Raw genomic sequence first — 13,068 nt, forward strand, 5'->3', positions numbered from 1 at the left:
TCAAGAAATATTTCTCGAAGTTTCTTGAATTTCTCGAAGTTTCTTGAATTTCTCAAAGTTTCTTGATTTTCTCGATTTTCTCTAAAAGTTTCTAAAAAGTAGGCCCTGTCCTGCACTATAAAAATTGACAAGGAATCAACGCCACCGTATTATATTATTACTTGGACTTTTATTTTTAAATTCATCTGTTCATCTACTGATTCATCCAAAATTTATATTCTTGACAAATTTAAGTTTTATTTGCGAAGATGGTGAAAAAGGACTTTACCTAGCACAAATTAAAGACAGGATGTTATGCCAATCAGATGCGCGGCCTAGCACACATGTTCGATGCTATGATACCTTTTTATTAAATGGTTGACTACGACTTACTTGCATTTCACAAAATAGTGTGCCTATCTCACAACAGATGGCCCTACTTTCTATTCCATTTTTTTTTCTTAATGAAAGACATAAAAATTTGATTTTCGTACTAAAACGCACTCATTTTCATATTATTTTGACATAAAATGTGAGTGCGTTTAAGAAGAATTCGCCGATCGACCATACCTGTTCTATACTTTCATTGGTGTTTGTATCAAACTTTCGAGGAACGGCACAACTGATTCGGTTATTGTATGACATTATCTCCTCACTTTACTTTGATTTTACCAAGGTTGCGAAAGAACACTTCTGAGTTGACGATTTCGGTGATATCAAAATTTCTCCGTGGCGTTAACTAGTATTGTGATAATTTTAAGTTAAAGCCTGATTTATACATCAAGCGCAAAATTTTCAGAAAATGTATGATCGTATTCTGTCAATTTTTCCGTCCACACGAAAACAATGAAACTATACATTTTCTGTCAAATTTGTATTTTGACTCGATGTATAAACCAGGCTCAAAAGAATTCTTCAAGTTGACTTTTCACGATTTTCACACAATATGTGATAAGTGCATTTGTTCCAAGTAACTGTAAACACGAATTTTCAGTGGCCTAACGAACACGATTTCATACATACAGATCGATTTTCATGTAAATATTGATGAGAGACATACTATAAATTGAGATTGGCTCGTTCGGTTCGTGTTTTTTATGTAGGTGGAAGCACGGGGTTTCGGGGGGTTTTGAAATTAATTTTCGCTATGTTGCTCACATTGCAATGTCAAATATGTCTAAGGTCGTCTAATTTGTGCTAGGTGAAGTCCTTTTTCGCTAAGCAATCAGCGTAACCTTCGTAAATAAAAAATCTTGAATTTGACAACAATGTGTGGCAACATGTAAAAAACAAAAAACAAAACCCCCTCAAAACCGGTGGCGATCCACTTGTCAACGGACAAAACATAAACAAATTCCATCCCATATATGGATGAAATTTGACAATTCGTATGGCCTTGAAACCAATGAAAGTATACTCTGTAGGTATGGTCCAATGTCAAAATTTGTATGGAGCGGAGGAAATATAAACAAACTCATATTTCAATGAAAATCACTGAAAAGTGAGTTTCTTTATAATATTTAGCAGCATTTTGTATTGTTTGTATTGATGCCACCTTTCAGGACCTTGAATGTTACCAGTGTTTGAAGCACGACGAAATTTATTACACTGGGACACATTCTTTTTTTAGTTTACGTCTTTTTCGAACAAGACTTTGACATTTATTCCAAAATGGTGTCTGTTTTTCATCATTAGCATCCATCCATCAGTTTGCTACGTTCCGTCAAAATATACGTGACCCACCAATATTGAATTTACTTCAATGCAGTTTATCTAGCAGATGGTAGTGTTGTGACGAACAATGATAAAATGATAAACTACGGCAATATGATGCATACCGATCAATTTCGGAAGGTTGAATCGTACTCTCCGAAGTCGTCTCCTCGAGGTTTGTGTACATATTGTCCGAATAGATTGCGAAATGTTTAATTGGAAATTCGATTGCAGGAGCACGGTCACCAGTCGTTTCTCGACAAGATTCGTCAGGGACATTGAAAACGACGATTTCGTTGGGCAAAAATCCGTCGATAGTTCACAGTGGACCGTTTTATTTAATGAAAGAGCCGCCAGGTAATAATACCGTTAATGTGTTGCGCAAGATGTAAATGACTAACTGTTTTCGTTTATTCTTAGTCGTTCTTGGAGAAAGTGAACTGACTGGCGCTACTAACTTAATGAACTATTATGGCTTGGAACATTCGTATAGTAAATTTAGTGGTAAGAAGGTCAAGGAACAGCTCTCCTCATTCTTACCAAGTCTTCCTGGTGTTATCGATGGACCTGGCCAATCGGTTTGTAGCACATTACATCACATCGCAATCCATCTAGCAATTTTTTTCTCATTTCAACTATCTCTTGCAGGACAACAGTTCACTGCGTAGCATTATCGAGAAACCACCAATTGTTGGCAAAGAATTGATGCCGCTGACTAGTGTGCAATTAGCCGGATTTCGACTACATCCGGGACCATTACCTGAACATTATCGTTACTTAAATACAGCACCCGCACGAAAGCATAAAAACAAACATAAGAAACACAAGCACAAAGACGGCACTACGCCGCAGGAGACATCGTTGATGGGTGAGTGGAATATTGGAAATGTTGTGTTATCGGTTTGCTCACTCACTTGTTTTCGCTTCTTTCTTCTAGACACAAGTTTAGACACCCACGAAAAGAAACATAAAAAGCAAAAACGACACGAAGATGACAAAGAACGAAAAAAGCGGAAAAAAGAGAAGAAACGTAAAAAGCAACGACATAGTCCAACCGCTCCAACTGACAATGTTTTAGGAGTAGACTCTTTGTTTTAGATGAAACCATTTTTTTTGTAAAATTCTTTTCATCGAAATGGAGAGATAGGATCGCGAGCGGGTGGCGTGGAGTGTGTATCTGTGGGATTACAGTGAAACGATTTATGCTAATTTATGGGAGATTGAATCATTTTAGTGAATGTTTTGTTGAATTAATGCGCTCCAAATTGGCTAAGTATTTTTTATTTTTGTTTGACGCTCTGCTGCTAACAGTGGTGGTGGTGGTCAATGCTGCTGTTATACTAAACGAATTACGAATTTTCCAAAGTTTTCGTTTCATCATCATTGTTCACGCAATTTAATTTCAATTTTTTAATATACCAAAATCAAGACCAAAACTGCTCTTGCGGTCTCCTGGATATTACTAGTTAACATTAAACGGTGTTGCTATCGACTGTAAGCCTAAGTGTATATATCAGTCCCTCATAAGGACACGGCTTGAAACCTAGGGCATATTGTGCGGGTCTGCGGGCCTAACAAATTCAATGGTAGCTCACAGGTCGTAAAAAGTTTAATCTTTGCACTCAGTTTTTAACGTAAACAATAGATTAAGGAATTTACACTCGCCAAACCATGAAAACACGCGTCAAAAGTTATCGGAAACCACAATTTTTTAGTTCTCTCTCAGCAGACCTTGCAAACAGGTCTAGGGATCCAGGCGATGTTTTCCTTAATGGTGGAGATTGTTTATGTTATTCGTCAAAGAGAGAAATGTGATACGAAGGCGGAGCTTAAGCTCTGTATCAACGAGTAGTGTGATGCATATCGAACTCGTTCGGCTTTATATCGTGTATTTTCGGCTTCGTTTCTATTCTCATTCTTCTTCTATACATTCGAGTTCAACCTTGAACGGTGTGCATTATATTTGTGGAGTATTTGAGAAGTGTAAAATTGTGTGAATCACAGGATTGAAAGCACTTAAACACAGTATACGTGTGCATTCGTATACCACGAGAATAAACACGTATACTATAATTTCGTGGTTTCAATCCAAGTTATGCAAATAACTATTGTTCATGTATTGGCCGTTTGACAAGTGGATGGCCTCTGGTTTTCAGTGGGTTTTGATTTTTGTTTTTTACACGTTGCCACCCGTGCTGTTGTCAGATCTAAGTTTTTTTTTTAGGAATGTTACGTAGATTGCTTGCACAAATTGAAAACCTTGGACACTACAATGTATGCAACATGAAAAAAATAAATTTCAAAACCTCCTGAAACCCCGTGCTTCCGTCTTCGTAGTAAACACACAATAGGCGAGCCAATCTAAATCTATTTCCGTAAGTGATGACAGGTTTTGTTGTTCCATCATCATCAATCGAAGGGAAGTCTTAAACCGAATTAAAAATCAATTTCTTTAACTTTCCTGTCGTTGCCTGCAATGCCAAATATCTATGTTGGCTTAATATTCTGAAAATATTTTTTTTATTTCCTGGATTTGTAGGTCTGGCAAATTTAAATTTAAGCTTAAAGTAGCAGGTCAATAAAAGCTGCCTTTTGTTAGACTTTGGTGTCTTCAGCAGCAGAGTGTTTGCCCTTTTAAATTACAGATTTTTAACGTTAAACCTTTAGCAGAAGAAAATAGATTAATTAATTTATGTAGATGATTTTTGGATCGAATTAATTGTATGAACCATATATTGTGGGAGAGCATCTAAGTTAGATGATCTAACTGTGACGAGATGAAAAATAAAAATTTATTCATAACGAAAAAAATTGCGTTTTGTCAGCGCTGCTAAATTGAACACCTGTCAGTTAAAATCCGACAAAAAAAATTAGTGTCCGAGTCTTGGAGCTACAATAATTTTAACGATCGATAAGTTTAACTGAAGTTTACAATACAGTTGAATTTATCACCTCCGAATCAGCACAAGGCAATAATCAATGAAATTCATAAAAATGCAAGATGTTTGCAGAAATTCTTTTTTCGAATTTCCAGACTTTGAAAAATATTAAGAAAAATTGATAAATTTCGGCGAAGTCAAGAAACAAAGAATCATAAAACTTGCTAACATATTTCTGGCCAAGACATTCTTTAAATCGATTTTTTACCATGAAGCCATGATGGCTCATTTTTGGTCAAATGGAGAAAAATGTAGATCTGGTTGCGGTCAACATTTTTCTCCATTTGACGAATGATAGTTTGATAGTTGACTAACAACTTGATAGTTGACTAACAACTTGATAGTAGACTAACAATTTTGATAGTTGACTATCAAGTTGTTTGTCATTTATCAAGTAGGTAGTTTTTTACTCCCTTTACAACCACATCTTACGCCAGCAAAATGCCTGTTATCGAATTAGCACACTTTGATTAAAAAGTGTAAGAAATTTGAATAAAAAAGTTAAATTTTTGCAGGCAATATAAGATGAATTATCTCAACTAATTTCTGAAGATTTTTTTAAATAAATGGAATTAAATGAACCAAAGAGAATATTGTAAAAAATTTACGAGTGTGAAGTTTGCGGCCAGAGCGAAGCGAGGGCCGTAATTAACACGAGTCGTGGCATTTTATTCACGATTGAAGGTTTTGTGAATGGGAAATCGAGGGATTATTTTTTCTCGGTCTACCAATAAATTTCTCCTTTTACAAATATTTTTTATCCTTTTACCATTATAGAGTGGTACCAATTTACCGAAAATATTGGTAAACTGAGTTATTGTTAACGATGAAACAAAAACTAATAAAGTTCAGTTATTACCATGTCACCATGTGAAGGTATATTAAGTACCAAGAGACTTCCTTTTTTTACGCAAAAGGGTAAGAGAAGAACATCTATCGCACTTTTTTATTTTGTGAAAAAGTCCTCGTTGCACATTCACAAAGGAAACTTCGCATCTACTCTGATGTAACAAAAAAGCAATCAAACAGAATAATAGACAGCTCATATGAGTGGGAAGTTTACGGCCAGAGCGAAGCGAGGGCCGTAATCTACACGAGTCATATTTTATTTATGATTTGAGGTTGATTGAAAATCTTGAAAATTTCGAAGAAAATTGCGAGATAAAAAGTGGTCAAAAATCATTCCACCTTACGCTCGATGGTTTCCAATAAATTTTTTTTGACAAATTTTACTGTCATTTGCGTGGAGTCATTAATATAGTAAATTTATTATGTATTGAATGTGACAAGTTTTTATGAATTCGTTAAAAAATACATTTAGAAAAGTGTCAGTCAAGGGACCTAACCCGACCAAAAGGTGGGACCTAGTAAGTTGAATAACTTTGAAGGGAAAACAAAGCACGTGCACTATAAAATCCATTACATAGCTCGGGATAAAAATAAAAAGTCCCGTTCACACGAAAACTCAACTTTTCATCCTTTTACGCATTGTTATGTAATAGTATATTTCGTACATAGGGCCTTCGCCTTCGGCTCTGTCTGGAAACTTCTCACACGCTAAAAATGACTTTTAGTACGAGGACCTCGTACTACGAGGTACGAATATTATTTTTCATATCGGACGGAGAAAAAGTGTTTTTTTCGGGTCCGAGGCATGAAATAGTCATTTGTGTACCTGTTTTGGACGATTGATTTAAGGCAATTTCGCGGATTGTAGGCCGAACGAAGTGAAAGTGCCTTAAATCAATCGTCCAAAACAGGTGCACATGTGAGTTTTCATGCAGAGGGCCGGAAACCCGAGAAAATTCGAAAAATTGCCCTCATTATCGGCCCCGAAGCATGAAAATACTATTTTTCTTTGCAACTGTCACAATGTTCTGATTTTGACTTTGCTTCGTGGATAAAAACGATTATTCACGCCACGCACGGAAGAAAAATTATGTGTTCACCTCGGAGAGAAATAGGAAATTCCAAAACGAGCAAATAGTAGCCCTCGCTTCGCTCGGAAAGACTTCACTAATATTCCGACTGGAAAATGTATACTGCCAATATAATTCGCCAATGCGAGCAATCGAGCAGATCAAAACTCGTTGGGTGTTTCACCTTCAGCGAATCGTCGGCTTGTCTCGCACATCAGCACAGTAAAACCCAACTCGAGTACTTAAATTCGTTTTATATAATTTAATCGATTAAATTAATCGACCCAAATCAAAATTACATTTTGAATTGAGATTAATCTCCAACACAATAAACAAAATCAAAAAGAGACATCATCAGCATTCTCACTGATGGATTATGGAGATGATCATTCCAACCGGATCGTTTTGTTCACTGACATTATGTACACTGTTTTGTCTAAAAAGTTATTGCGACTTGGCGAATCATTGAGAAGGCGAAGTTAAAATCAAAAGTGACTGGAACAAAATGGATGAATGTAGGGTAGACTAGGTGCCTAAAAGTTGATGGGCTTGCCGAAATATGCAGCTAGATTAGCTTCACGTAGAGCTTCGGAACATGTCTGTGAAAGAATTTCGCATTTTTGTTTTATGTTCATTTTGGCACATATGCATTTTGAGTCTGAACTTACCGGATGAGCATGACAAACTCTGGCAACATCTTCTGCAGAAGCACCATACTCCATGGCCAAAACCGCTTCATTGACCAATTCTCCGGCAGCCTTAAAACGATTAAAAATCAATAAATCTGTTGGCTCGTTTATAAACGCGAACAACTCACCGGTCCAATCAAATGTGTACCAAGAATTCGATCTGTGGCCTTGTCAGCTAATACTTTGACAAATCCGTCTGTGTCGTTGTTCGTTTTTGCTCTTGAATTCGCCATAAATGGAAATTTGCCAACTTTGTATTCGACGCCTTCGGCTTTCAGAGTTTCTTCCGATTTGCCGACCCATGCTACTTCGGGATGTGTATAGACAACGCTAGGAACGCAGTTGTAATCAATGTGGACGTGTCCACCTTTCATGCCCTCTACACAAATAATACCCTCGTCTTCGGCTTTGTGAGCCAACATCGGACCATGAATAACGTCACCGATTGCGTAAATGCTGGGAATTATCGTTTGGAACTGTCCGTTCACTGGAATTCTTCCCTTATCATCTTTAACGATGCCGACCGATTCGAGGCCAAGATTTTGAGTGTAGGGCCGACGACCTACTGACACTAAGACAACATCGGCATCGATCTGAAAATGACGATTATGGATGAAGAAGGGTCCATATTGGTGAAAATCATTACGAACCTGCTCTTGTCCGGTACCATCCTTCTTCTCTACGCTCACTGACACATTATTTCCCGATCGAGACGCTCCAGTCACTTTGTATCCCAATTTGAATTGAAGTCCTTGTTTGGTCAGAATTTTCTGGAAGGATTTGGCTACTTCACCGTCCATACCGACACCACCAATGACATCCAAAAAGTCTACAGCAATAACTTCAGCGCCCAATCGTGACCAAACAGAACCTAATTCCAAGCCAATAACACCAGCGCCAATAACAACCATTTTTCGGGGCACTTCCCTCAATGCAAGAGCTCCAGTGCTCGAAACAATTCGTTCTTCATCGATCTAAAAGGTGACACAATATTCGTCGTTGCATTTCAAAGAAATATCAAAAATTGCATGCCTCGATCCCCGGAAACGGTGTAACCTCTGAACCGGAAGCAATCAATATGTTTGTCGCTTTGATTGTTTCCGTACCATCAGCAGTTTGAACAGATACTTCATTGGGTCCAGTTATTGTGCCATGGCCACGTACAACGTCGATCTTATTTTTCTTAAACAATTGGGCAATTCCACCAGTCAATGATTTTACTGCCTTGGATTTTTCACCCATTAATTTCTCCAAATCGAGTTGCAGGCCACTTGTTACCACACCACGACTTGCCAAATCGCCTGAATGGACCATGTGATAGTAGTGGGAATTGTTTAGCAAGGCTTTCGATGGAATGCATCCAACATTTAAACATGTTCCACCAAGTGTGGGTTCTTTTTCCACACTAATCGTCTGGAATATTGAGACGGAATAAGAAGTTAATATCTGTGGACCAAAAAACCATCGCAATTGCGTACCTTAAAACCGAGTTGGGCTGCTTTAATGGCAGCCACATATCCTCCAGGACCAGATCCAATGACAACAACTTCAGCCTCATGAGAGCTAGCGTACGTACGTACACTAAGCGCACTCAAAACGCCTGCATGATTTTGGAAACCAAGTGTCGACTGAAACAATTTTGTAATCACATTATCACCTTATACGACCTCGTCACGATTACACATCTTTTCAGTAAATTGATTTTTTGTGGGGTTAAAAAGTCGAGCCGAAAAGTTGCATAACAACACAAGCAACAAAACGGCACGGATTAGACGGCCACAATTCGTAACATTTTTGAAGTGACATCGGCGCAATTCACTTACCTTGGACACAATTGAACCCAAATTTCTTAGATTTCTTTGCATTTTGATCAAATTGACTGTGAGATGATGATATCGGTGTTATCGCGTTTTCGTGTTACTTTTTACTTTATGATGTGACAGGAATGAAAAAAAAATGTTCCGATCTGACGGATACATGAACGTGAAGTTGTTGACGGATGATTTCTTAGAAATATTGTTCTTGCGTTAGATGGCTCTGTAGTTCCCATTTGAAATGTTGCCACGAATATGCATGCACCACACAGCTATAATGTGGGTTGCATACAGAGGAGAAGACCACGTTTATTTGTAATTTTTTTGTGAGAACATTACATAGATATGTGAACTTCTACTTCACATTGTAAAGCATGAAAAATCATTGAGCCATAAAAGAAAATTCTTCTGAGCAGACATTTTGAGCAAGTTCTTACTCTACAAAGAGCCACAGTTTCAAATATAGATTGTTGGTATTTCCTGTCTTTTCTTCGGTTTTATCTACTCTAAAGGCAAGTATACAAACGGTCGATGAAATGAAAATCTCATACATTTTTCCACACGAGCTGGAAGTTGTGACAGATAGCCCATACATTTTGTGCCAAAATTTCATTTCTCCAGTTGCATGGCCTAAAACTCTTGCGATTAGACTGATTGTTTTTACAAATGTATAAAACGCATTCTGACGCGTTTCTCTTATTCCACGGTACTACCGTTTGCATGTAGACTAACGCTGATCGGTACTGCTTCTAAATTCCTATTTAAACATACCGACGATTTTCACCTTACAATTTGAAAATGATAGATAATTTCTTCTCTATTATCTCTTTTACTCATTCATTCTTATACATATTTCATTGAATGAAGCAACGCATTTCCGGACTTGGAGACGACTGGACCAAATGTAGCAAATATAAAATAGTTTATATGAAACTGCTCCATTGCATTTAAAGCGTTTTAAGAAATTTCAACATTGAGACCATAGATACAAACATTGAGAAATCTACTCGTTCCTTCTTTATTCATTTCCAATTCTATTCTGCGCATACATTAGCACTACAACTAATGGAATTTTTTATGTGTGCACACTTAACCCAAACTTGTCAGAATACCTAACGAGTACAATGTGTACACAGAATTGTAATAAATTTTGATAAGAAGTTGCATAGGATCCACGCACATTATTCACATGACAAAGAATGCTAAGAGACAACTGCAATTATACGCTTTGTTTGTATCGAACTTTCGTGCTACAGCACATCTGATTCCGGTTATATATGGCCACTCAATTTTCTTTTCTTCATAAGATCACGCTCTGTATTTGTAGCAATATTGACAATTGGTTTTCTGATTATCTATTTTATTTTATCTTACCAAGACCATATACTGAACAACTTCTGGATTTTATAGCTGTTTTCAAATATCAGACAAATAAATTTAGTGAATTTTCTAGGAATTTTCGGGTATTTTAGGGCTCTGCCTTACAGCGAGTCTTTTTCATTTTTTTGCACTACTAGAACTCAGGTCGATAACGTGCATCGTATTCCTCGACGTCCGTCCTCAGTAGAAATTCGATAGAAATTCTTCATACGCGCCGATGGCTACTTCATGGGCAATATAAGCGGTTTTTTAACTCTTCGAATGCTATGAGAAATCTTTCGATGCCTCCTCGGCCTATGACCAGATCTCGAAGGACACGTTCTCGCTAACCGACCCTCAAATTCGCCTCGTTTTTTCATAAGATCACGCTCTGCATTTGTAGCAATATTGATAAAAATTATCACTTAAAACGTAGATTGCTATAGATAGATTGTATGAACTTTGAACTTAGCGCCGTCTTTTCGTTATTATAATAGTAAAAACATAGCTAACCGTCACTTTGAATTATTCTCGGGAATTGCCGTTGGCGCAGGAAATTGTTTTTGAATGAAATGCTTCCTGTTCGACTAAAACAGTGATAGAATCGATGTACCAAAATGTAAAAAAAGGGTCTTTCGAATACATCGCTCCGTGGTCATCTGATGTTTCCGTGTTTATGTTTCTACAATGCAGCTATCAATTTTGTTGACATCCTGTATGCGGCTGCTGTAGAGAGCTGCATTGGTTTTTAATATTTATTGAGTGTTGTTCCACGTAGTGTTCAAAGAAAAAACAGGTAAAATTCGAACAAAATGCAAAAAATGAGCCACATAAAGTGCGATATTCTCAATTATATCCAGAAATTTTCTTTAATCTCTTCATTTATCTCAATTTTTAACTAAATATTACGAATGGTTATAAATTACAATCCCTTTAGCACAAAGAAGCTTCACTCCCAATATCCACTCCATCAATTTGCACAATTTTGGGACGTGACATCGCTCCTTGTATAAATCCGGTAGGTAATGTCGTTTGCTGTTCTATTCCCGAAATGAATCTTTCCATGTATTGAACGTCCAACGAAAATTTTGACTTGAACCAATCGACTTGCTTGTTGAACAACTTTCCTTCAACGTAAGCTCCAAATTCAAAATATGACTTTGCAAGTCCATTTTCCTCTGCAATTATTGGAGTGTGCATGTTGAAATCATCACGAGACTAAATGAAAGATAATTTGTCAGCATTACACACTTTACTTCGGAAAGCATATCAACAACGTTTTTATCTGGTCTATTTATTTTCTAAATAATAGTACTTTACCTACCAATGGGACAAATGATGGAAATGGTACAAATGACAAATGTGTGAAATGTGCCGATGGAGGCGTAGCCGAGAAGTGCCATTTCCAAAAACTTCTTGACTCAGATGAAGAAGTAAGAATTGTGGAATACGAAACCAGGTCTAGTAAGGGTAATAATGACGCATTTCCAAATCTAACAGAAACAAAGAATAAGAAACGGAAACTTCCTAACACTTCTTCGCCGAAATAATCGACTTCGTCTGGAAAATCGGAACAAGTTCTTACAAAGAGTGACAAACCACCAAATGCCACTGTTTTTGCTCAAAAACTTGAGATACTGAATGATACCTAAAAGATATTCCGCATAAGAAAACCTTCATCGCAGGCACAAATAATGTTAAACTGATGCTTCCAAGTGGGGAGGAATATTGCCAAATTAGAAAAATCTTTGATGAATCACAGATCAATTTTGAATGGTTAACGTATGACAACAAACAAACTAGGTCAATGAAATACATGGCACGAGGCATACATCCTGAAACATCTATAATAGATGATATCAGAGACGATTTGGTATCCCAAGGATTTAATGTCGAAAAAATTGATCAGAAATACAGAGTAGACAGAGATAAGGACAACAAAATTATCTACGTAAATGGAAAGAGCAGTTACACGCACCTTTCACTTTTCATGCTATGTTTTACCAAAGATACAATCGCTAAAAAAGTGTTCGAGATTCGATACATCCGTAATACGAAAGTAACCATAGAAGCGCTTAAAAGAAACAACCACACAAATAAATACTGCAATAAATTACCAAAATGTGTAAACTGCGGTGATCGGTGAAAATCATTTAGCAAGTGAGTGTAAGAAAGCAATCAATTCAAATCCAAAATGTGTAAACTGTGGAAGATTTATTCTTGGTGGAGATTTTAATGCAAAACATTCTCTCTGGGGATCGAGATTGATCATACCAAAGGCAGAGAATTAAAGAAAGCAATTGACAAAACAGGTGATCTCTGTGAAGTATCAACCAACTTTAAACCTACCAACTTTTTTCCAAACTATTTGTCAAATTCACCAACTTTTTTTGCCCAAATTACCAAAAACTTTAGAAAGGTTTAAAAACTTATCAACTTTTTATCTCGCTCGATCAGAAAAGTTAGTAGATTTGACAAAAAGTTGGTAGATTTGAACCTACCAAAAGCACCAACTTGCTGATCGAGCGCGACTAAAAAGTTGATAGCTTTGGCAAAAAAGTTGGTAGGTTTAAACCTACCAAAAAAACATACCAACTTTCTGATCGGATCGCAATAAACGGCAGTTACCATATCTCCAAAGCCCCATTTTGATCTT

The 13,068-nt window shown here is 36.9% G+C and overlaps 2 protein-coding genes across 2 annotated transcripts; one reads left to right on the plus strand and one right to left on the minus strand.

Annotated features, from left to right (window-relative positions):
* Positions 1–1,632: 1,632 nt before the first annotated feature.
* Positions 1,633–3,069, plus strand: LOC119083178 (mediator of RNA polymerase II transcription subunit 19). The gene is made up of 5 exons (XM_037192838.1): positions 1,633–1,867; positions 1,927–2,049; positions 2,113–2,270; positions 2,341–2,560; positions 2,630–3,069. Exons 1-5 carry the CDS (start codon positions 1,789–1,791, stop codon positions 2,788–2,790), a joined length of 741 nt encoding a protein of 246 aa, XP_037048733.1. The 5' UTR covers positions 1,633–1,788; the 3' UTR covers positions 2,791–3,069.
* Positions 3,070–6,789: 3,720 nt separating this feature from the next.
* LOC119083169 (dihydrolipoyl dehydrogenase, mitochondrial) lies at positions 6,790–9,219 on the minus strand. Its single transcript, XM_037192828.1, has 7 exons — positions 9,063–9,219; positions 8,718–8,867; positions 8,272–8,652; positions 7,890–8,213; positions 7,368–7,832; positions 7,219–7,308; positions 6,790–7,149 (listed from the first exon to the last, which is right to left on the minus strand). The coding sequence occupies exons 1-7, from the start codon at positions 9,102–9,104 to the stop codon at positions 7,084–7,086; spliced, it is 1,518 nt and encodes a 505-aa protein (XP_037048723.1). The 5' UTR covers positions 9,105–9,219; the 3' UTR covers positions 6,790–7,083.
* Between the last annotated feature and the right edge of the window lie 3,849 nt (positions 9,220–13,068).

The sequence above is a fragment of the Bradysia coprophila genome, unplaced genomic scaffold (assembly GCF_014529535.1).
Source record: "Bradysia coprophila strain Holo2 unplaced genomic scaffold, BU_Bcop_v1 contig_561, whole genome shotgun sequence".
NCBI classification, from domain to species: Eukaryota; Metazoa; Arthropoda; class Insecta; order Diptera; family Sciaridae; genus Bradysia; species Bradysia coprophila.

What these genes read in the sequence shown, in the direction of transcription:
- LOC119083178 (XM_037192838.1), top strand. Translation starts at nt 1,789, where the DNA reads ATGATAAACTACGGCAATATGATGCATACCGATCAATTTCGGAAGGTT. An exon ending in TCGATGGACCTGGCCAATCG is followed by an intron (nt 2,271 to 2,340) that starts GTTTGTAGCACA and finishes TATCTCTTGCAG; the next exon opens with GACAACAGTTCACTGCGTAG. An exon ending in GCAGGAGACATCGTTGATGG is followed by an intron (nt 2,561 to 2,629) that starts GTGAGTGGAATA and finishes TCTTTCTTCTAG; the next exon opens with ACACAAGTTTAGACACCCAC.
- LOC119083169 (XM_037192828.1), bottom strand. Translation starts at nt 9,104, where the DNA reads ATGCAAAGAAATCTAAGAAATTTGGGTTCAATTGTGTCCAAG. An exon ending in CACCGTTTCCGGGGATCGAG is followed by an intron (nt 8,214 to 8,271) that starts GCATGCAATTTT and finishes GTCACCTTTTAG; the next exon opens with ATCGATGAAGAACGAATTGT. An exon ending in GAGTTTGTCATGCTCATCCG is followed by an intron (nt 7,150 to 7,218) that starts GTAAGTTCAGAC and finishes ATTCTTTCACAG; the next exon opens with ACATGTTCCGAAGCTCTACG.